Source organism: Mustela lutreola, chromosome 8, assembly GCF_030435805.1.
Source record: "Mustela lutreola isolate mMusLut2 chromosome 8, mMusLut2.pri, whole genome shotgun sequence".
NCBI lineage: Eukaryota > Metazoa > Chordata > Mammalia > Carnivora > Mustelidae > Mustela > Mustela lutreola.
In genome coordinates, this window is record NC_081297.1 from 89,964,422 (window position 1) to 89,989,544 (window position 25,123).

General features: G+C 35.6%; 1 protein-coding gene across 3 annotated transcripts in view; it reads right to left on the minus strand.

Annotated features, from left to right (window-relative positions):
• The window catches only part of PIK3C2G (phosphatidylinositol-4-phosphate 3-kinase catalytic subunit type 2 gamma), a 354,883-nt gene that overhangs the window by 10,133 nt on the left and 319,627 nt on the right, over positions 1-25,123 (minus strand). For 2 of the 3 annotated variants that reach the window (XM_059185937.1, XM_059185939.1), the window contains exon 31: positions 19,543-19,637. In XM_059185937.1, the coding sequence (XP_059041920.1) occupies positions 19,543-19,637 (95 nt within the window). Of the gene's footprint in view, positions 1-19,542; positions 19,638-25,123 lie in introns of those variants that run through there. The other variant, XR_009356772.1, reaches the window with a different exon arrangement.

The window sequence follows — 25,123 nt, forward strand, 5'->3', positions numbered from 1 at the left end:
TTAAATATAATTTACTTTAGTTTTTTACAGTAAAAAGTACATTTGCATTTTTGACAGAAATGGTCAAAAGATGAATATAAGCCACAGGCAGAAGCAGGAATTAAGCGCCTCAGGATACTGTCCACCACTTATAAATAAAAAAGATGCAAGTTTAACACATAAAATAAAATGTAGCATTTAATGATAAGTATATGTATATTAGATAATATCACATTTAAGGCAAAATTTAATTAGAATAGCAGATGAAGAGACTTGCAACTTTAATATAAGATTTTAAGGTAGTTATGATCATTTTATTATCTAAATTACCCTAAAATATATTGGATAATCCTTCTCAAACTATGTTCTATGGAGCTTCCAAAGTTGCCTAAAATGCTGCCTGATGCATCGGTAGATGTCAAATGGCTAGATCTTCGGAGCCCCTCTCCCCAGCTTCTCCTAACTGGCCCCCAAACTACCTCCCATTCCAGCTTCTCCATTCTGGCTTCAGAACTTCTCACTTTCTTTTCCACCTTTCCTTATTATGGATTTCTTTCTTTCTTTCTTTAATGATTTTATTTATTTATTTGACACAGAGAGAGAGAGAGAGCACAAACTAGGGGTGGGCGCGGAAGGAGCAGAGAGCTTGACTCAGCTGGATCCCTGGATCCTGGGATCATGACCTGAGCCAAAGGCAGATGCTTAACCAACTGAGCCACTCAGGCACCACTGGATATTTTAATTTCTTAATATTCATTTGATGAATAAGTTCGCTGTTTCAAAAATATGAAAGCCCCTGCACTTCAAAGAAATGTGTTTCATTCTTGGCATCTTGACCAAACAGAGAGCAAATCATACTAAAACTCTGAATATCTAGTTTGATAAAAAAAGAAATGTTTATGGGGTGCTTGGGTGGCTCAGTCCGTTGGGCGGCTGCCTTCGACTTGGGTCATGGTCCTGGGGTCCTGGGGTCGGGACCTGTATCAGGCTCCCTGCTTGGCGGGGAGCCTGCTTCTACTTCTCCCTCTGCCTGCTGCTCTGCCTACTTGTGATCTCTATCTCTGTGTCAAATAAATAAAACCTTTAAAAAAAAAAAAAAGATAAATGATGGTGTAATTTATATTTAAAGAGAAGGATTTAAAAGTCAAATTTGAGGAATTTAATGTTTATTTTGTTGACTATATTCTAACCATTAAATTGGTGATTTTCAACAAATACATTTCAGTCTTCTGAATCACAGTGACATTTACATGTGAACATCCAGTGACACCCCCAACGTCACTAGCTTTAATTTTGTATCTTTCTTTAGCACTCAAAAAAGCACAGTGGAAAGTAAGAAAATACGATGATTACTCACAAATTAAGTACAGTACATCTGGACACATCATATGTCAAAATACTAAGATTGTCAAAACTGCTGCTATAGAGTTCAAGTTCTCCTGCCCCACCTGAAACTCTCCTCCAGGACAAAATGCTCAGTGTCTCAGATGTATCAATGGCCTAATGGAATCTCAGTGTTGAAGAAAGACATTGCTATTAATATTTGAGAGAGTGCTTTTGTTTTGTTTGATCTGGTTTAGTTTGGCTTGAAGAGGAGGATGAAGGGAGTGTAATGTTTTGCTCTGTGTAATTCTCTCTTGTCTGCCATGGTATTGCCGATACCATCCCTATCATCATTATATGCTCCAACTTAGTGGTTAGAATCATGGTTCTGAAAGTGGACTTTTTGATTGCAATCTGGGCCCCCAAATTTGCCAGCTACGTGGCTTTTGGCAGGTATCCTAACTTTGCAGTGGATCTGTTTCCTCACCTGTAAAGGAAGATAAAGGGTATATGCCTCACTGCATTCAAAAGATTAAATGAACCATGTAATGTGAGGATGACTCGTGAAATAGATTTAGGCTTAATAAATGTTTGGTACTATTTTTATTTTCTGTAAATTAAAGTTAAACATAAATATACTATATACACTAATTGGACAAGATACCCTAAGGTACTATGACATTTATGAGCAAAATCTCTTAACCTTGGCACTATCAACATTTGGTGCCACAGAATCCTTTGCTGTAGGGGGCAGTTCTACACAATGCGAATATTTCAACAGCATCACGGGCTTCTCTACCCACCAGATTACAATAGTGACATCTTCCCAGTCGTGACAACCAAAAGTGTCTCCATACATTGCTAACTGTCATTTGGGGGACAAAATTAATCCCAACTGAGAACCATTTAGATGACTCCCAAATAAAGAATCTCCAGTTCAACCTTTGAATCTCAACCTAGTGACCTGTGACTATTTCCACCTGAGTATCTTCTTGGCACCCTTATATAAAATAACCAAAATCTATCTTCTAGCCTTCCTTACCACTCCAAAGCAAATTAATCCAAGCTGTTCAAACTATATTAAAGTCATACTATTCGTTTTGTGTGGTGTCTCCCTTATCACTGATTTTCAAATCCAAGTGTGTACCGAGATCAAAATCCTGTTTGCCCCAGTTCATCTGCCACCACAGATCTTCTTTTCCTAACTTGTTGCAACTGGATTTTAATAATTTTGTATGCCCTCGTCTTCCCAATTCTTTCCTTCCTTCATTCCATAGGTCACTGTTGTACTTAATCTTCCTATAAAGCTGCTTTGATCATGTCACTTTCCCCACTGCCTAAAGAATAAACTTCCAATCACAGAGGGAGAAAGACATTTTGCATACCAGCCTTCACCAAGCATTTAGCAACTAAAGTTTTAGGTTTCTGTTTCCAAGTTGATGTCCTTGACAAGGTCCTTGAATATCCTGGAGTTTTTAGAATAATAGAGCATCCCAGGTTTCAATTCAAAATCAGGGGTGCATTAGATCTGAGCAGCAGTGGGCTTAGTCTGTCCTTAATAGCTTTCAATGCAGACATTGATTTCTCAGGTCTTTCAGAGATTCTCTTTTTGTTTTGTTTTGCTTTTTCCAAAGCAGCTGTCTTATCAATGTTAGTTTTTTCTTCCTTACTTTTACCATATCCTGTTTCTTAAAGATCACAGCTTATTATAAAAAACTGTCTTCTTGTCAATACTTCTCCTATCATCCTTTGCCCTTTTGTTCATGTGAATAAAATTTAACTTTAAAGTGATTAAATAACCTGTACCTGTCTAAATGTCTTAACCTAGGATTTTTACTTCGGTTGCGTTTTAGACCTTCGCAAAGATTTAACGCTTTGACCTGCGGAGTCAGTACGGCTTGGAGCTACTGAGTTCGTCTGCCGCTTAGTCTAAACAATGAGAAGTTTCCTTTTGTTACCCAGAGGGTTTTCTTATTCACAGTCAAGCAGCGCTACTACTTTCTTCTAGAATTCTAACATTTTCACTGTGCTCAGAAGAGTATGTGAAGTCATCCATACTTCATTTTTGTTACTCATCCTTACTCTGAATTCTATATATCCTAAATTTTCTGTTAAAATATTTCTCATTTTTTATATTTTTAGAAGTTTTACATATGCTAGCTCCCTTATGAGCCTAGAAATAATTTAAAAGGAAAACCCATGTCTTGATGTTTCCCACTTCTCTCCCCTCACATTTCCTTTGGGCTTCGCTCCACCGGTGACTCACTGCCCTGTTATCCTACCCCACCTTCACTTCCTTCGTCCTAATCTTTCAGCGAGTCTCTGGATCTCCAAGGAAAAATTTAAAATCCTCCCTTGAGACTGGGCTTCCTTTTACCTTATTCTTTCCTTTCCTTTCCTAGTCCTGCCTTTCTTTCACAGCATTCCGTTCTTTCCTAGAAATCCTGCTCCTGACACAATGCTTGGCATACAGTGAATACTAAATAGTTACCAAATGACTGAATGGATGACCTATATATTTACAGCATCTAGCTCTTTGAAAGCACTCCATAGTTATTCGCTGAATCATTATTTATAATGCAATAGAAAAAGCAGAAATGTTCTTAACTTCCTAAGTTAAAAAGTGGATGTGTCTTGGGGTCTGTTCCTGCGGTCTGCCCTGGGGGTCTACCCTGAGCACTTGCTGTCTGACGGCATCTCTCCACGGATAGAACCAATCTTCACACGCACTTCGTTGGGTTTCACGGCTGATCATGGGTATTTGTGTTGAGGTCGGCTTGTTATGTCTGACATCTCAATAGTCCACTTCTAAAACTTTGATTTTATCTCATCTCTCTGATACTAAACAATTAGATGCTTACTTCCTTTCTTTAGCCCTTTCTGCTCCCAACTGGAGCTAGGCTGGGTTTGTAACATAATTGCTTGTAATCAGTCTCAGAATGAATCCTTAGGGGCCATCCTCATGTTCCCCTGAAGACCTGGTCTCTGATTGCTGTTCTCCTTTCCTGATACCTTGTCCAGTCTTCTGTGGACTCTCTGGACTGTCTCTACTTAATTCCTCCCCCCCCCCCCCAAAAAAAAAAAATTCCTTAACAGTAAGTATAACAGGCTATTTAAATCTTCTAGGAGCTAGTAATCTGACAATTTCTTGGGGACTAATAGATGGTGGAGTGTGAACTAAGGTCATTTTGTTTTTCCCATATCTTCGGTCAACCTTATGCTGTTTCCTCCCTCTGTGCGCCCCTTTTGTGGAGAACATGAAAGAAACAGAAACAAGTACATTCAATTTGAGATGAGCTGCTGGTGACCTTTGGGTGGAGGCAAGGTGCTGGATCCATGTTTGCACCAAGCATTCCCTACAGAGGAAATAAATATGTCTCATACATACGTGCTATATTTTTTTCAAATATATGTAGGTGCTTTTGATTCTACAATTTTAATATTTTAAAAGAAAGCATGAACCGAATTTATAGTAGTTAAAAATTTGTTTTCTACTTTTTAAATCTATCAGATTTTTAGAAAATTTTTTTCAAGTTAGAAAGAGGTCCCTCCAACTGAAAGGGTTGGAAATGAAGGTCTTACCATATTCTTAACATTACTGATGCAAGCACTTCTTTTTCAACTAAGAGTGAAATATAGGAGATTCTTACTTTGGCTATTGTTTTGGGTATACAAATTAAAATGTACATATGTATCCTACTAAACCATTATTCACAATGCTGACTTCTTAATGGTATTGTTTTAGGTGTATAAATAATTAAATATGCTAATTTCTGCCTTCCTTTCTTGCCCCACTTTGCACATAGCATTTCAATGCACTTCTATCATTTTCATGGCCAATGAATAAAACTATATTGAAAAAATGGTAAATTTACCAAAATTAAGAAAAGAAGAGTAAGCAGTAGTATGTTGCTATAAAAACAAAACACAATGTAAACTGTTTATAAAGTAAATAAAACCATTTCACATTGCAGGGTAGGCCAATAACCCTTTAGTATTTTCATGAGTTTATGAAGAAGATACTAATTTTTCATATACAGTAGTAATAATAATAGCTATCACATAATGAGTATCTATTCAAAGTACTCTCTAAAAATAACACTTGAGCCAGTATTACTGCCTTTATTTTATTGAAAAAGTTTTATTACAACTTGTGCTCTTAACCACTACCTTTTATTGACCCTCTACAAAGAATGCAAAGGAAACCACCAGATTCAAATTAAGAGCATTTCTAGATCAAGTTTTATCAGAAATGTGATGAAGATAGATGGTTTAAAAATAACTTCTGTAGATTAATTCAAAGCTTAATTGTATTTAATGGGTTCTTACCTTTTTGATGAATAATTTATGAGAATTCCCCATCAAGATTTTTTTTAACTTAAATGTTTCCAATCATATGATAAGATAGGCTTTGGTAGAAATCAACAGCAGATGATTAAAATATGATAGTGCTATCAAAACGTGAGGTCTATGTCAGAAACAAAATAACAATAAAAAAGTGTTTTCCTCATCTATGTGCTTGCCAAATTGCAGTTCTGAAATTCAGGCTAGCTACCACGAAGAGGGTCTTTTTATAAAATGAAAATGTACAATAAAAGTACAGGAGTACAAGAAAAATGCCTGTGATATATAGTTTGCTCAGTGCTGCAGTTAAAGAAGTGGTGGAATGATCTTTCCAACCTTTCTGTGTGTGTCTGTTAATACAGAATGGGATGATTTCAGGTCCTCATGAATTAAGTTAGGATGGTCTTCTGCTTCATTTCACACCAATTAAGCCCTTAATTGAATTCTTGTCACTAATAGGTGATTCTCAGTAACTTTTTTTAAAAAAACAATCAATTCAAAAATCACACCACTGTGTGTCCAACACTTTGGATGATCCATAAGAGGTCACAAAAGAGTTGCTGAAACCATTTCTACTTTCAAAGAAATAACAAACTCATGGGCATGATCTTCTTATTATATACATATTAAAAATTTTTAAACCTCAACTTGATGCAGTTAACAACTAGATAGAAGTCAAAGTCTAATAGATTGAATTCTTATTTTCTGACTCAATACATAGGAATTGAATTACTTCTAAAAATCCAGAGTTTTAATTAGAGCTCCAGATTTTGCTACTGAATTGTCTTGTGAAATTTGACAAGCTTTTCCATTTCTTAATCTTAATAACATTTACAAAGTAAAGTTTTAAACCTCATTTATTTTTTATAATCTACTTGATAGAAAACCTGAAGAACTGTTTATGAGTTAAGTATAATTAAACTTTTTTTTTGCAACTGCATTGAACCACTCTAAATGATTTCAAATCCTCTCTTATCTTCTATCCCCCAATGCTAAGAAAACTGTACAAATAAGAGACATACTACATTTTATTAAGGATTATTGAGAAATTGTGAAGAACAAGTGAAATACTGAAAGATTAGATTTATGGTGTTGTTATACTTGTTAGTATTAGAGATTTGTTTGCAAAAAAACCCAGAAACTAGTAATTCAGAGGTGAAGTATGAGTTTTCTACCTATATACTTCAAATACTTGCCTTCTTCCCTACTAAACATTTTTATCATGATTTAAATAAAGATACAGATATGTAATGTATAGCTGTCAAAAATCTGAGTGCTACGGCCAATATGCTTGATCATATAATTAGGACTGAGATGGGAAGGGCTGGAACAATGAACCATATCTAACAAGGTCAAATACAATAGACTCATGTCAAATTCTTTTGGGTCTGAAAAACTCATTCTGCAAATCCAAGATAAGAAATACTTTGCTTGGGAATAGCACTTGGGAAAACTCTAAAAAGTTGTATGTGATTATAGGTTCAATATATCCAAGACCAAGAGATTGCTAGGTACAACCTATAGTATGGCCATCTGCCTATCATCTATCTATCTATCTATGTAAACTGTCTATCATCAATCTATCTATCTATTATCTAGCTATCTAATCTATCATCTATCATCTATGTGTATATTATCTATCTATATCAAATATACTTTAAATGTAAAGAGATGAAAGGTTAAAAGTAAAAGGATGTAAAAGATATACCATGCTAACATGAATCAAACGAAAACTGAAAAATTATATAAATATCTGACAAAGTATATTTGACAGCAAAAAAATACTACCATGAATAAAGAAGTTCATTTTATAATGATAAAGGGGTCAATTAATCAAGAGGACATAATAATCTTAAATGTTCATATAACATAAAACAAATTCACAATTATAGTTAAAGATTTTAACACCCCTGTCTTAATAAATCATAGAACTGGCATACAGAAAATCAGTAAGGCTGTCGAAGAAGAAAATGAGGTGAAATGATGTTTTATAGGCAGCATATAATTGGGTCATGCTTTTTTTTTTTTTAATCTATCCAGCCGTTCTATACCTTTTGATTGAGAATTCAATCCATTTACATGTAGAGTAAATATTGATAGCTAAGGACTTCACTAATGTCATCTTACTGTTTTCTAGCTGTTTCTTAGTTCCCTTGTCCTTTTCTTCCTCTCTTCCTGCCTTCTTTTGTGAACTTTTTGATAATTTTTTTGGTGCTATATTTTGATTTCAGTTCCCTTTATCCTTTGTGAATTTACTGCAGGTTTTTGCTTTGTGGTTACCATGGGGTTTACATAAAACATCTTAGGTGTAGGGGTACTTGGGTGGTGCAGTCGACTGGGAGTCTGACTCTTGGTTTCAGCTCAGGCTATGACCTCAGGGTGGTGGGACAGAGCCCTGTGTCCAGTTCAGGGGGTCTCTGCTTAAGACTTTCTCTCCCTCTCTCTCTGCCCCTCCCTGCCTCAAATAAATAAATCTTAAAAAAATATATAATCTATTTATGCTGATAAATTTATTGCAATCACATACAAAAACTCTATCCTGTATTCCTTCATCTTATTGAAGTCACAATTCACCCCCTTTTCATACTGTTTATTCATAACTAATTATTGTAGCTACAGTTATTTATTTACTTATTTTAATTTTTTTAAAGGTTTTTATTTAGGGTTGCCTGGGCTGCTCAACTGGTCAAGCATCTGCCTTCAGCTTAGGTAATGATCCCAGGGTCCTGGGATCGAGCCTCACAAGGGGCTCTCTGCTCAGTGGGGTGCCTGCTTCTCCCTCTCCCTCTGCTCGCTGCTCTGTCCACTTGTGATCTCTCTGTCTCTCTCTGTCAAGTAAATAAATAAAATGTATTTAAATAAAGGGGCGAGGGAGAGAGAGAAACAGACTTCCCGCTGAGCAAGGAGCCTGACATGGGACTCCATCCCAGCACCCTGGAATCATGACCTGAGCCAAAACCAGACACCTAGCTGACGGAGCAACCCAGGCACCCTGCAACAATAGTTATTTTTAATACTCTTGTCCTTTTACCTTTATGTTAGAGCAGAGTGTTTAATACTCAACCATATTATACTATTTGAGTACTCTGACTTTCCACACTTATTTTTGTCACAGGTTGTATATTTTCATATGTATTTATGTTATCTATCAGTATCCTTCATTTCAGCTTGAAAAATTCCTTTCAGCATTTCTTATAAGGTGGGTCTAGTGGTAATGAACTCCTTTAGCATTTATTTATCTAGAAAAATCTTTATCCCTTCTTCATTTCTGAGGGATAGCTTTGCCAGGTAAAGTATTCTTGAGTGGCACTTATTTTAGTTCAGTACCTTGAATATATCTTTCCATTCCCCCCCCTCCACCCCCGACCTATAAGGTTTTTGCTGAGAAATAACCTAAGGGAGGGGCCAAGGTTTTTTCTTCTTACTGCTTTTAAGACTCTCTTTGTCTTTGATTTCTTACCGTTTCATTATAGTGTATTTTGAAGAGGATCTCTTTAAGGAGAGCTTGTTTGGGGAACGACGAGCTTCATGAACTTAGATACTCAAATCTCCCACAGATTTGGAAAGTACTCAATAATTATTTCTTTAAATGTGCTTTCTGTCCCTTCTCCCTTTCTTCTTTTGGAACTTCAATAATTCAGAGTTCTTGTTAAGGTATCTTAAGATCACATAGGCTTTCTTCAGTATTTTTCATTTCTTTTTTATTTTTCTTCTTCCTTTTTGTTCTCCACTTACTGGATAATTTCAAAGTTGCTGTCCTCTGTCTCACAGATTCCTCTTCTGCTTGATCCATTCTGCCAGTGTTGTTCTCTCTTGCATTTTCTTCTTTCATTTATAATATTCATCAGCTCCCAAATTTCTGTCTGCTTTTTTTTTTTTAAAGATTTTTTCTTTATTTATCCGACAGAGATCACAAGTAGGCAGAGAGGCAAGCAGAGAGAGAGGAGGAAGCAGGCTCCCTGCAGAGCAGAGAGCCCCATGTGGAGCTAGATCCCAGGACCCTGAGATCATGACCTGAGCCGAAGGCAGAGGCTTAACCCACTGAGCCACCCAGGTGCCCCTCTGTCTGCTTTTTTGAAAAAAAAAAAAAAAAAAAAAAATTCTATCTCTCTGATAAACTTCTCATTTTTTTTTTCATGTATTACTTTCCTGGTTTTGTTGTCTTTCTATGCTTTCTGCAGCTTATTGAATTTCCTTTGAAAAGCTGTTTGAATTCTTTCTATCAAGCAAATCACATATCCTTACATCTTTGAATTTGGTTAGTGAAAGATGGTTATGATCCTTTGATGGTGTCATGTTACCTTGATTTTTCATGTTACTTTAAGTTTTACATTGTTGTCTTCAAATTTGAAGTAGTTGCCACCTCCTCCAGTCTTTACTAACTATCCACTTCACGTGTTTGAACATGTTTTTTTCTACAACAGTGTGATGAGACTTCTTCTCCTTTGTAAACCTGAACTTCCACAAAGACTCTTTCATCTTCAGATGACTGTTAAAGACAGTGCTTTCCAGGAACTCATTGACCTTGGCTAAGAGGGGCTGGAACCAGTTCATGAGTCACTTTAGGGTCCTCAGCTGGGAATGAGATCTGTGTGTCTATTATTTGGTACATGGGTGGGTGAGAGTCCTCTAGATTCCTTGGTATATGGAGTTAGATCCCATAGCTTCCAAAAACATACTTTTGTCTGTGAATAGATGCCAAATTGTTGTTGTTTGGTGAGGGATGTCTTTTGCAACTATGATACTAATATGACTCCCAAGTTGATTTCAGAAAAGCCAGGAAGGAACAGGATTAAGAGAACCAATGTCAGGACCTTAGCTTATGCTTTTCTTGTTTGTTTGTTTGTTTGGGCTAAAATGTAGACTTGAGGAAGTTATGGATAAAGAATAGCAATTAGGGTATAAGCCTGTCAGTAAAGAACAGAGAGTGATTAGATAAAATTGCATCATGTGGTGACCTGTACATTGATGGTGTCAGATGGAGATATGTTGTTGAATATTTAGAGAAATAATCCTCAGCAGGAAATCACTTTATTTTCAAGTGAGACAGATGTGAAGGTCAAATATTTGTCATTCTCAGTTTAGCATCGTGTATTATAGACAGTAAAATTCACAGAGAAAAGCTATTCATTTATAAACATAGCTCAAATTAAACTGCTTTGCATTGTGGCTATTTTTTCACAGTAATATACGTTTAAATAAATATTCATTTATTTACCACACATGTATTAAGGGCATAGTATTAAGCTAAGCAATGCAGAGTATACAAAATATATTTCCCACAATTTTTATAATCAGTATATTTTCAAAACAGCTGAAAGTACAGGATGAACCAAAATGATAAAAGTTTTAAGAGCTGAGATAAGACAGTGAATAGCAAATGGATGGCATAAACAGTAAGTATAATAGGAGGCCAAAGGAGAGAAGGATCACCAGAAGCAACAGTGACCCAGGAGCTTCAGAAAGGATGAGAGGTTTGAGCTCAGCCTGGAAGTTGAATTGGATGTAGAAAGTAAATAGAGCATAAGTAGAAGTTTGCTACAGTTTGCTAGAAGGAGTGGAGTGTGTTTGGTAAACAATGAATGAGCCATCTAGAATATAGATTTTGTATTGGGGAGGGTGATTATAAAGGTAGGTGTGGCTATATTGTGTAGTACCTTAAATATTGGGCTGAGAAATTTGAGTTTTACAAAGATGCTACTAGCATTTTTATTGGTATGTTAAAAATGAAATTTTAAGGTGTTTTAAAGCAGAATGGATTAAAGAAAGTAGAAAACAATGACAGGAATATCATAAAATCAATCAAAATAATCAACAGGTAAATTAATAGAGAATATAGAATAGGATTTTGGCAGTAATAAAAGTAACAGAAAACTAAAAGGGTTTGCTGATTATTATACATAGGAGTATTGGAATAAGTTAAAATATGGAAAATAATAGAGAAGTTTTGTTCAGAAGTTATTTGAGGTCGGTGCAACAATTTTTTGAAATAAATAGTCAAGAATGAGAGTTGATTTTAGAAGAGTAAAGAACTATAATTTAGAACTATTGAGTTTAAAGAGATGGCAAGATATCAGAATGTACATGCCCATCGGCCAGTTGAGTTCAGAGAAATATTTAAAGTAGAGATATAAATTTAGGAATAATTCACATAATCTTTGAAGTCATAAAACTGAATGGAATTTTTTTAGGAAATCAGTGGAAGAGTTAAAGCCCTGACTACAGGAAAAATCTTCACATTTAAGGGCAAAAGATGAAGTTAGCGTCATTAAGCCACTATGTACATTAACTAGTTTAAATTTATGAGCGCTAACGAAGCCTCAGAAAGTGTGCTATCCTGAGAATAGTAAAGTTCACAAAGGAAAGACTAGCTAAAGACGGTGATATTGGAAAGAGATCATTTATCATTAGCATATGATTTATCAAGGTTTAAGAACAATTTATGGTTTGTTTAATTAAGAAATAATTGGTAGTCTTTGAGGGTGTTTCCTTGGTAAAAAAAAAAATCGTGAAACAATGAAACATTTATATCTGGTCTGGTTACTCTTCACTGTCCACTGTTCTGCAGCATATTCTTTGAAATGGGAGATCAATATCATAATGGGCTGACTCTAGAAGAATAATTTTTTATTAATGAAATATAAGCCAAATACAATTGATGGAATAATTATTATTAGAAAATTGCCTTTTATCAAGAAATTGGTGTTTATTTAGATAGAAGTGCATCTAGGATGGAACAATGACAAATTTCTTTTAAAAATCTAAATTTAAAGAATTGAATAATTGGGATAGAGGACTTAGCCAAGTTACTTTTTAAAGTATACACAGAACATTGCTATTTTTACATGTTGAGCATTGCCATCATCTCTGCTTTATTTTCACAACCCTCCCCCCCTTTTTTTTTAAAAGATGTATTTATTTTATTTTAGAGAGAGAGTGAGCTTGGGTGTGAGGGGGCAGAAGGAGAGGGAGAAAGAAATGAGCAGATTCCATGCTGAGCAGAGAGCCTGATGGAGGGCTCCATCTCATGACCCTGAGATCAGGACCTGAGCTAAGACCAAGTTAGCTGCTCCATTGACTGGGCCACCCAGGCATCCCCTCCCACCTTTTTTTTTTTTTTTTTTTAAGAGAGAGACAGAGAGAGCTTTCATGTGAGCAGCGCGGTGTGGGGTGGGAGGTAGAGGGAGAGAGAAACTCAAGCAGACTCTGTGCTGAGTGTGGAGCCCCACAAGGAGCTTGATTTCATGGCCATAAGATCATGATCTGAGCCAAAATCCAGAGTTAACCACTTAACCAACTGAGCCACGCAGGTGCCCATCCCAACACTCTTTTATTAACTTTACTAAATCCAAGTGTCCTCTCCAACAGGCACTGTAATGTGCTTAGTGCCATGTACAGAACTCACATCGTATTGTATGCAGAGTGTCGTGTGTAGGGTAATTAACCACTTGAGAAATGTTTCTCAAAGTGTGGTGCATGTACCCCTTGTGTCAAAGAGCCTTCTGGAATGCTCATATTTGGGAGCATGAGAGAAGAAAACAAGTTTAAATGCGGAAGAATAGAGGGATCTATGAGAATAAGAGATCCTGTAAAACACAGATGTAGAAACACCAACCTACAGGCACCCGGATGGCTCAGTTGGTTAAGTGTCCAGATTTTGGTCCAGGCATGATCTCTAGGTCATGGGATGGAGTCCCACATTGGGCTCCATGCTGGGCACGGAGCCTGCTTGGGATTCTCTCTCTTCCTGTCCCTCTGCCCTCCCCACCACAACACTGGCTCATGTACATGCTTTCTCTCTTTAAAAAAAAAAACAAAAAACCAAGAATAAAAAAAAACATAGTTACAGAATCAAAATCACTATATATATACACACACACATATATATGCATATATACATATATATTTATTTTAAAGATTTTTTTATCTTTAAATTTTCTTTAAATCTTTTTTAAAGGTTTTATTAAATCTTTTTATTAAATCTGTTTAAAGATTTTATTTATTTATTTGACAGAGAGAGACACAGTGAGAGAGGGAACACAAGCAGGGGGAGTGGGACAGGGAGAAGCAGGCTTCCTGCCAAGCAGGGAGCTTGATGCATGGCTCTATTCCAGCACCCTGGGATCATGACCTGAGCCAAAGGCAGATGCATAATGACTGAGACACCCAGGCACCCCACAGAATGTATATTTTAAAAGTAGGAACCTCCAAGCTACACAGACACATTAAAATTGTAAGAAAATTCTTAAGTAGAAACTAAAATGTAAGGAAATGTGTGTGTGTGTGTGTGTGTGTGTGTGTGTGTGTTTAGCCTGGGGTTCTTACTGATCTGTTTGAGTCTACTTCTTTCTCTCCTATTAATTTTCTTAAAAAAAAAAAAAATTCAGTACATTAAAGTCCAAGTGTGTGTGTTTTAAAATCTAGTACCCAATGTCTATCACCCCAAATGTTTAAGCAAATCTAACCATAAAAGGGACATATTTAAATCTTTTGTATTTTTGTGTTTTTAGATTCTGTCCTAGAGCTAAATTTGGGCTAATGATAGTTGGAAAGAAAAGAAAAGAAAAATAAAGGAAAAGAAAATAGAGGAAGAAAGTGAAGAGAGGAGGGAGAAAATAAATAAGAACTAAGTTTTATCCTTTTTGCTTTTGAAGCCAATTCTTTTACTGCTGGAGAACCTGATGGGGTCAGAAGACAAGTTTAGACCATAAATAATGACATCAAGTTTTTGCCGCAGTATTGTCTCTAGATACATTTGTTTTCTCACAGAATGAAACAAGCCCCATAATTTCTGCTGCTTCATCCTTTCTGAGTCTATAGCTGGAAGATATAATACCATGAATATTCATAGCAAAATGAAATAGACCTTTTAATTAATTACTATACAAGTGGCTTATTGGGTAATAAGGCTACATAAGTCCTTTTTTAATATACTAAGATTACCACAAGTGTAACTACCATCTGTCACCATACAATGCTATTACATTACCATTGGCTATATTCCCTATGCTATACCTTTTATCTCCATGAATTACTCAGTCCATAATTGGAATCTTGCCTCTCCCACTTCCCTTCATCCATTTGCCCATTCCTGTAACTCCCCCACCCCGCCCCGGCAACAATGCCATTTTTGTTCTCTATATTTATAGATCTATTTGTGCTTTTGTTTGTTTATTCATTTGTTTTGTTTTTTAGATTCTACATATAAGTAAAATCATATGGTATTTCTCTTTCTCTATCTGACTTATATCACTTAGCATTATACCCTCTTAGTCCATCCATGTTGTCACAACTGGCAAGATATCATTCTTTCTAATGGCTGAGTAATATTCTATTGTGTGTACATTATGTGTAAATGTATATATATATATGTATATATCTACACACACATATCACATCTTCCTTATCCATCCATTAGTCAATGGACACATGAGTTGCTTCCATATCTAGGCTATTGTTAAAAATGTTTCCATAAATATAGAAGTACATATATTCTTTCAAATTAGTGTTTTCATCTTGGGTAAATACTCAGTAGTGAAATTACTAGATTATATGGCATTTCTAGTTTTAATTTTTTGAGGAACTTTCACACTGTTTTCCAATACTTGCACCAATTTACATTCCCACTAATTTACATTACATTGTTGTGGGAATGTGCACAAGGGTTCCCTTTTCTCCACATTCTCGCCAACACTTATTATTTTCTTCTCTTCTCTTCTGTTAATTTTCATATAGCAACTATTCTTTTCTGTTTTGTGTCCTTCGAAGGGATTAAACAGCACTCCATTCGAGGTGTGTGCTGTTTCCCTTGTTCCTCACTTGAAATCATATTATTTTGTTACAGTGTAAATCTCTGACAGTGTGAGCATATTCAATATCAGAAAGAGTCTGGAATCCTTTCTGACTACTTTTAGAGCCTTCAAGAATGCACATATTCTGGGGCAGGTAAAGGAAAACAGTGTGAAAGTGACATAGATGAGGGGAATCCATAAGACCAGGAGAGACATCGTAGATGCTGTGATGGATGCATAGAGAGACATGCAGATGTCAGAGGAAGAGGCATTTTATAGTGGACTACATGGGAAAATGCTAGAAAGATTTAAAAATTTTTTTCCAATCCAAATGATTTTTATATGTTTCCTTGTTATATAAACTGAAATATTATTTTATAAGATTTTGGTCAAGCTTCTAAATAACTGCATTACTTTGTCAGTCTTTGTTCACTAGAATAAATCATTTTAGGCTTTAAAAGGGGAAAATTTTAGCAATTTTGTTTTAGCTTGTGAATTCACAGGAGGGAAGTAGTTCTTAGAGCTTCAAAGATTCAATATAAGATAAACAATTCTCTTCATCACACTTAATATTAAATAGAACAGAATTGCAGGTGGAATAATTCATTTTAACATTAAAATAAAATGAAGAACAACTTCTTTAGTCTGATTACTTAGGCATATGAAAATCCTAAAGGCTCAAAAAATAAATAACAATTAAAACTTGAAATGAGCAAAGACAGTATGTGGAAAATTTATAGATAAAATTTTCTGTCATTTATATTATGTTGTCTCTGTCTTCAGTTAAGCAGAAGAAATAAAATAGTCATCTAAAAGAAGCTGTGAAAAAAAGCAAGGTATGAGAACTTTGTTGTGGTGATTTTTGCAAGGTGAACAAGCTCCTAATTCTTAGTTGTTCACATGAGAAATAATTTGACATTCTTTTATTCAATAAAGTGTTCATTGAGTACCTACTATGTACTTGACACTGTTTTCGCTCCTTGGGTTATAGCAGTGATAAGGGAAGTGGAGAAAGTAAAGAAGGAAAGGAAGTTTGCAAGTGGCAGCAAGTGTGGTTTTGCAGTTTTACATGTAAGAGTCAGAAAAGGCCTCACTGAAAAGGTGGCAGTCGGACAGATCAGGACATGTGAGATGGAGCCATAAACCTGAGGAAGAACATTCCAGATAAAATGAATAACAGGTACCAATGTCCTGGGGCAGAAACATGCCTGTCGTATTTAGGAAGCAGGAAGGAAATCACTCAGGCTAGAATGGAGTGATTGAGGGAGTCTGTGGAGATGAAGTCGGAGAGGTCACAGAGGCCATACTCGTAGGGCTCCTCGATCATTAATAAGTACTATGGCTTTTGCTTGAAGTGATCCTCAGAAGGATATGAGAAAGAACAGCAAAATCTGACTTATTCTCGAAGGAATTTTCTGGTCATAGGTTAGGAAGAGAGTCGAAAGAAATGCAGGCAGAAGCAGGGAGACCCATTAAAGGATTACAGCACCGATTCTGGTAGGGGATGATGGTGACTCAAACCAGTTATGGGAGTTGTGGCGGCAATGAGGGGGCAAAGTGGCGGCATGTTGGATTTATTGTGAAGGCAGAGCTGGCAGGACTTGCTGATAAATTGGTCGTAGTTTGTGAGAGATGTCAAAACGACTCTAAGGACTTTAACTTGAGCAAATAGTAGGATGAAGGTATTATTTCCTGACATGAGAAAGATTGCAAAAGAAGCAGGTGTGGGGGGCAATAACCAGACGTTTGATTTGGTATATCTTAAGTTTGTGATGCCTATTCAGTGTCTACTAGAGTTGTTGAGTAATCAGTTATACATATGCCTCTGGATTTTAGGGAGAATTCCAAGTTGGTGTTATAAGTATGAAAGAGAAAGACATGTAAGTGCTATTTAAAGCCACAGGGCTAGAAATAGAAAAGAGAAGTGTAGCAATGAATTCCAGGGCAATGCTAAGATTCAGGGGAGAACAGAGGAACTGCCTTTAGACTGAGAAGGCAGACTGCAAGCAGTACCACTTCATTATTGGAAACTTTCTTTCAGAGGACATTGGCATTGGAGGGGCTCTAGGGGACTTACATTTTTTTTTTTTTTTTTTTTTACTTTTGGTAGGATTCACCTTGTCATTTGCCACTTACCCATCACTTGATCTACATCTTACATTTCTGCTCTTTCTCACCCCCTCCCCCCACTTCATGCCTGCATCACATTTGTTTTGAATATTCTTACTGTTAGTGCCACTTCACCTCGCTACAAAATGCATTTTTTAAAAACCGTCAAAAGTAATTTGGGGATTTTTATCTGGTGAATAAAATGGGTGACCAAATTTGTTAATACCACTTTTGATCAACTATTAGGTATGACTGTTGAGTAATATCACCAAGTTTACTGTGTGGTTTATGTGCCAGATCTAAAAGCAACATCAACAGGCATGTTCTAAAACGGTTTTGAGCAATGACATTACTGAATAAATATGTAATTTCCAAGAGGAATTTTTTCAATTAATAATTTTTTTTAAGATTTTTTTTCAAAGATTTTATTTATTTATTTGACAGACGGAGATCACAAGTAGGCAGAGAGGCAGGCAGAGAGAGAGGGGGAAGCAGGCTCCCCGCTGAGCAGAGAGACCGATGTGGGGCTCAATCCCAGGATGCTGGGATCATGACCTGAGCTGAAAGCAGAGGCTTTAACCCATTGAGCCACCCAAGCACCCTTTTCAATTAATAATTATCTATCATATACAAATATAAGTTCTGTTAACTTGATTAACACTATTTCTTAACATTCTATTACTTTATCATATATATTTATACAGATGCTTAAAGTCTATGAACACGCAGATAGCCATAAATAATATCTAATTGAATCATTTCCCAGACTAAGAATTTCTTAAACAACTCCTATTCTCATTTAAGATGATTATCTTACCAAAAGCAATTGAAAATAACTTTTTAATGAGTAAAACGTCTACAAAAACATATCTAATAATATTTTCCCAGCTATTACAAAAACTGCAAATTATGAACACCACAGAGTTACAAACAAGCACCCCTGGATATCCAGCTACTACTGTTTGTAAGGGATTTATCGCCAGCAAGTTATGCCAACTATTTGTTCACTGAACAGATATTTATTAAATTCTAGTATGTTCCGATGCACATCACAATGAAAAGGGTTTAGTCTTTTAAGTTTTTCCAAGCACATCATAAGAGACTTATATGTACAAGGGAGGGAGCCAAAATAGTGCTGCTGACTTTCTCTGTAACGATCAGTGCCCCCAGAGAGTTTTACCGTATGGAGTACCTGTCTGAGTAGATTAAAGAAAGACTAAAGAAGTAGAGCATTGAGTTAGCCCTTTCTGTATACTACACACAAACGGGACCATTAATCAATTACACCGTGACTCAGAAAGCTCCCTCTCTCAATGACAATGCTCCAACTGCTCTCCATGCCTCTGACTTGACCCATCTTCGGAGAGGAATGGGGTATCATGGAACAGCTTTTAGTTTTCTTTAGAAGCTAACTACCATTGTTGTTCTAGGTTCTGGGATACAAAGATGGGGTCTTGTCTTCAAAACCATTATTATTTTTTGAGGGGAAAGATATATCTTTGAGTAATTACATCAGAACACGATAGCTGTTCTGGTGGTATAAACTCAATGCACTTAGTGGGTATTTGCGGGGAAAGCCTAGTGGTTACTGGCTTTATAGAGGAAGTGCCGGCATTACTCAAAGAGATATTACTTCCACTAAGCTCAGCAGGATGAGATAGATGAAAATTCTTGGGACCTCGCTTTTTCCCTTTGGAGCTTAATACTCTAGCTATTCCCGCACTTTCAAATCTTTTTCACTAGATTTGGCCTGACACTTCATTGTGAGTAAAGTCTAATTTTCATCCTAGGATTTTGCCTGTAAAATATTTTATAGTCTTTACCCCAGAGATTGCCATCATACTGAGGCAGAACGTTGTAATTGGCCCACTGTTCCTCACTTAAACTTGGTGGCTGGCCCCATTCCTCTTACTAATGTTGACATTAATTGCCGGAAGGAGGAAAGTGATTTCTAAATGTAGGTTTGCATGTTTCATATTAGAAATAATAAACTTACAATGTTCTTCATGTGTTTCACTAGGATGGTCAGCTTCGTATCCTCATGTGATATCACTAACTGCACCTTAGGCGTCTTGTCAGGAAACTTCTCACCTGATAAAGCAATAGAATTTTGGTGGGTTAAACTGGAAATGGTTCATCTCAGGATAAATTAAACATTAAAAACTAAAATGGAACCAGTGAATAATCTGCAAAAGAAACATTCTTCTGATCATGCAAAAAACAAAATACTCTTTAAGAAACTGAGTTGGTTAAAGATTGGATTTGTGCCTAATCATCCCAAACGAACCCTTTCTCCTCGTATTTTGTGTTTTTGATTGATTTTGTGTTTGTTTTGATTGATAATTTTTCCCAATTATTTAAGATTGAAAACCCAGTGCCATTTTTGGCTCCCGTTTTCTCAACATTTACTACAATAAGTTTACGTATTAGAGAGCATGAAGTGTTGGCTTTAAAAGTCAGTGAGCCTGGGGTTCAGGTCCCAGAACTATACTTAAGACTGTGTTCTGTGTGTATAATTAACTTATGACTAAGTTAATTGACTTCCCTAAAACGGAGATAATAGTTACCTACTTTAGGATAGTTTAGATGATCAACTGAGAAATTCAAAAGTTTTCACAATGTAATCTCTCCATAAATGTTTGCAATTAGTAATAGTCTTATCCATATATTTGCATTCATTTTATCCTGTGTGTTTCCATAGCTCCTTGTTCAGAAGCATAAGAATCTCATGTCTAAATTACTAGAACATTCTCTTCTCCTCTCCTAAAACCCAAATCTATTTGTACACAATTACTGGTATATTCTTCCCACAGCAACTTCCTAAAATTACTCTTTTGACCAAAGTACAGTTCATAGCTTTCCAGTGCTTATGAAAAAAACCCTGAATTTCTCAGGCTTATATTGCTGCTTCTTATTGAATCTTTCTGTTTTTTATTTCCCACTGTTACTATTCCATGCTGTGGTCTGTATGTTCAGTTCTGCAAACATGCTCTGCTATTTCCTTCCAGGCATTGCTCATATTATTCTCTGTATTTGAAATGACCTCTTCCACCATTTTTGGCTATTGAACTTTCATCTCTCTAAAAGGCCTAATTAAAATGCAAAATAGCTTCTGCGGTTACCTCCCTTTGAACTCCCCTAGCACAGCCCTTATCACTTAATATTTGCATCATAATTATTATCTTACATGCCTCAGTTTGCTTAGTGGATTATAATCTCCCTCCAGGCATACTCTTTTCCTATATTCCCAAGGGGTATATAAATCAGTGCCTGCTCCATAATGTCACACTAAACATTTATTTAATAACAAAAGTAGTCTTATGTTTTTCAAATTGTATCATTCCAGCTTTAAAACAAAGGCTTTGGTTTTTAAAATTTCTGGCTTACAGCCCCCAAATATAGCATAATTTATAGTTTTTCTGGTATTTCTATTGGTTATTCTGGTTGTATATTTTCTGAGGGAAGTTAGAAGTTACTAATAACAAGAAATTTGGCAATGTTCTACTGTGGGCTCATCGCGGTCAACATTGTTTTCTAAGAGTCAGCCTCAGCTCTCTAAAACTCTTTAATCTTTGATAATTAAACCTGACTAGTATGTTTCCTTTTCCAAAGATTTTTACATGTTTGTAAAAGTAGTTTACACATGGGTAATATTAATTAATGTTATTGTTCACGTGGATTATTGACATTTAAATAATTAAAATTGGCATTCTTACAATTGAAATGGTAATCACGTAAAAATAATGAAAATATTCTTCCTTTAAATATTTTTATTTGATAATATTTTTATTTGAGACAGTGTGAGTTAGAGATATTATGAGATAATTCTGAGTATGGTACTGAGGTGAATTGCTTTCATAGTAAAAAAATGTAATTGGATTTTTGGTGTGAGGATGTTAAAAATGGTGATGACTTTTTGATGCACAATGAACATTATTTTTGAATAAAATGAAAAGATAACTACATAGAAACTCAATGTGTTTAATCAGAGTTTTTTCTAAGGTTTTTTTTTTTTTTAAGATTATTTATTTATTTATTTGACAGAGATCACAAGTAGGCACAGAGGCAAGCAGAGAGAGAGGAAGGGAAGCAGGCTCCCTGCTGAGCAGAGAGCCCAATGCAGGGCTCGATCCCAGGACCCTGGGACCATGACCTGAGCTGAAGGCAGAGGTTTTAACCCCCTGAGCCACCCAGGCGCCCCATCAGAGGAGTTTTAATTTGAAGGTAAGAAACTAGTATTAAATTTATGATTGAGTATCTAAATAGTAGCCATAGAACTCTTACTTGAACTGACTAAAGTGATACTCCACTCTGAAACTCCAGTGTAAGAATAGTAGCCAGTATCCATCAATACCCGGCAGAGTTCAGAATTCAGTGAAAATTCAGGGCACCAGGAAGTTTTAGTACTCCATATAGTAATAGTAGAGGTACTTAATATTTCTAGAACTCTTACTGTATGCCAGACATTGGGCTAAGAGCTTCATGTATATGAACTAACTCAATCCTCATAGCAAATCCATAAAGTTTGTGTTACTTCTGTTTTACACATGAGGAAACAAAGGCATTTGGTTAAAGGTCATGCAGGCAATAAACCATGCAGGGTTAAATGATCTCTAAAGTCTATGTTCTAAAACAACTTGTTGTAAAAGGGCAAAGAAGGGGCAATAATCTAAGGGAAAGAGTTTAAATGCAGAAACCAGAGAGGGAAAATTTTGAGAATAGTTTCATATGAAAAAAAAGAGGCTGCAATATTTTGATTTTCTGCTTCAAATTAATCTGGAGAATCTGTTATGCTTAATCCAACCATTTATAATAATCTTAAGAGCTGTTAAAAGATTATCGATCCTCAGATGATTATGTTGAAATGTTTGAACGCCTGACACTTTAGGAGCAAATACAGCCCTTATTATGCACAAAGTGTCCATTAATGTTAAAAAAGCAGCATTTCAAAATCTACTTTCAGATGATAATATATTCATATAACTAAAAAGATAAGAATTTACTTTAAAAGTATACAATAAAACATCTTCCTCCCATTCCTAACACCTATCCACCCAATTCCCCCCACCATTATTTCATTAGCTTCCCATATATCCCTCCAGAGGGACACACATCCTTCCACAGTTTCTCCATATAAGCAAAAATGAATAAGTACTTTTATTGCCCGCCTCCCGCTTTTCCACAAATGGAATAGCACATTTATTATTCTGCACAAAGATCTTGGAGAAATTTTTATATTCAATCAAAGTTTCTTTGTTTTTTTAAGTATAGCTGCATATTATTCCATTATGTGAAATGCCATAATTCATTTAACTGGTTCCCCACTGACGGTCATGTGGGTTGTCTCCAATGTTTTCCAGCTGCTACAAACCATGCTGCAAAAACATCTTTGTACGCATGGCATTTTCTATACCTGTGCACAAATATTATATGATAAATTTCTAAAGCAGAATTGGTGGTCGAAGAACATTAGCATTTGTAATTTTGATAAATGCTGCCAAATCACTTTCCATGGAGGTTGTACCAATTTGCATTACCACCAGCAGGGTATGAGTGCCTGCTGATTTGTAACCAAGCTTATTAATTAAATTTTTGGATTTTTGCCAGTCTGATGAGTTAAAAATGGTATCAGTGTAATTTTAATTTGCATTTTTATAATGAGTGAATTTGTTTATGAGCCTCTGTATTTTTTGTCCATATTTTCTTTTCAAATTCTTTACACATTAGTCTGTTGTTGGCCCTTTTCTTACCAATTTCTAGGAGATGGTTATTATTAGATAACCAACTGTTTGTAATAAATTGCAAATATTTCACCCATTTTATCATTTATCTTTGAATTTTTAAAAACTTTGCCATAGTTTCTTATATCCTGCAAAATTATCATGGCTTCTGGATTTGTAGTCATCACTATACTAGGTCATCCTCAGATTATAAAGGATTTTTTTCTGTTTTCTTTGTCATATATGTGGCTTTGTTATTTACATAGTCTTTCACCCATTTGGTATTTATCCTAGCACGCGGTGTGAAATATGCTATCTCAACACTACTGAATTTTCCCATAGTGGTCTGACCACATATTAAATCCCTGAATGTATTTGACTCTATTTATAGACATTCTATAATGTTCTACTTATTCATCCTTTTTGGGCCAACACTACACTGCTTCAATTATTCAAGCTTTGTAATGAGTGTTAGATATGGTAGGGCTAGTCTTTTTTTTTTTTTTTTTTTAAGATTTTATTTATTTATTTGACAGAGAAATCATAAGTAGATGGAGAGGCAGACAGAGAGAGAGAGGGAAGCAGGCTCCCCGCTGAGCAGAGAGCCCGATGCGGGACTCGATCCCAGGACCCTGAGACCATGACCTGAGCCGAAGGCAGCGGCTTAACCCACTGAGCCACCCAGGCGCCCGGTAGGGCTAGTCTTACCTCTATGTTTTTGTTACATTTTCTTGGCCTTTATTTGTTTATTTTTGTTTATGAACTGAAGAATTAACTTATCTACTTAAAAATAAATCCATTAATATTTTAAAAAATATATTCAAAATTAAATCAGAAATATCTGACATCTTTATGACGTAGAATCTTCCTGTGTAAGAACATGCTATGTCTTTTCATTTGTTCAAGGCATTTTTGAAATTCCCAAGTAATGATTAAATGTTTTCTTCATTTGATTTTGCACACTTCCTGTTCAATTTATTCCTAGATATTTTCCCCACTGTTACTGCAAATGGGATCTTTCTTCTATTTTACTTCTATCTTTATTCTTTTATCTATATTCTATTGCATATTCTTAAATGCAATAGATAGCTATAAATCTATATTTGGTCCCTGATACCTTTAATGAGTCTTCATCATTTGTGATAGATTCTTAGTTGATTCTTCTTTTTTCTAGGTATAGGATCATATTACTGGTAGACATTGTTTGTTTTGTCTTCTTTTTGCCAAAATTTGTTTTTAAATGTTTTTAAATTTCATACATTCATTTCACAAATTTTTATTGACATTTTATGGACAAGGCACTGCTCTAGGCCCTTGGAACACATTAGACAAAATTCTTCTCTTTGTACTTCTATAGTGGTGAGGGAGATTTAAAAAAGCAAAACACACAATAAATAAGTGAAATTTATGATAAGATGAATATAATAAATGATAAGGAAAAAAACCCAGAACATGATGAAGGTGCTGGGAACTAGAAGAATAAGGGTCAGTTTGCAACTGTAGATGGGATAATCACGGTACTTCTCATTATGAAAGTAAATTTTGAGCAAAAACATGAAAGAGGTGAAAGAGTGAGCCACCTGTTGGTTATTGTGATGATCACGGGCATAGTGTCTTATTTTATATTTCAATGGAAACACTTTTCTACTGTTTCCCTGTCATGCCTGATGTGGGCTTTGGAGAGACAAGATAGATACACTTTCTCATGTTAAAACATTAACCATTTGTTTTTATTTGAATACTTCACCAAGAAAGTTTATTGAAATTTATCAAGTTCCTTTTCAGGATCTAGAGAGACAACCATATGATTTTCTCTGTAAATCTTTGAAATTTATTTATTTATATTTTAATTTTTTA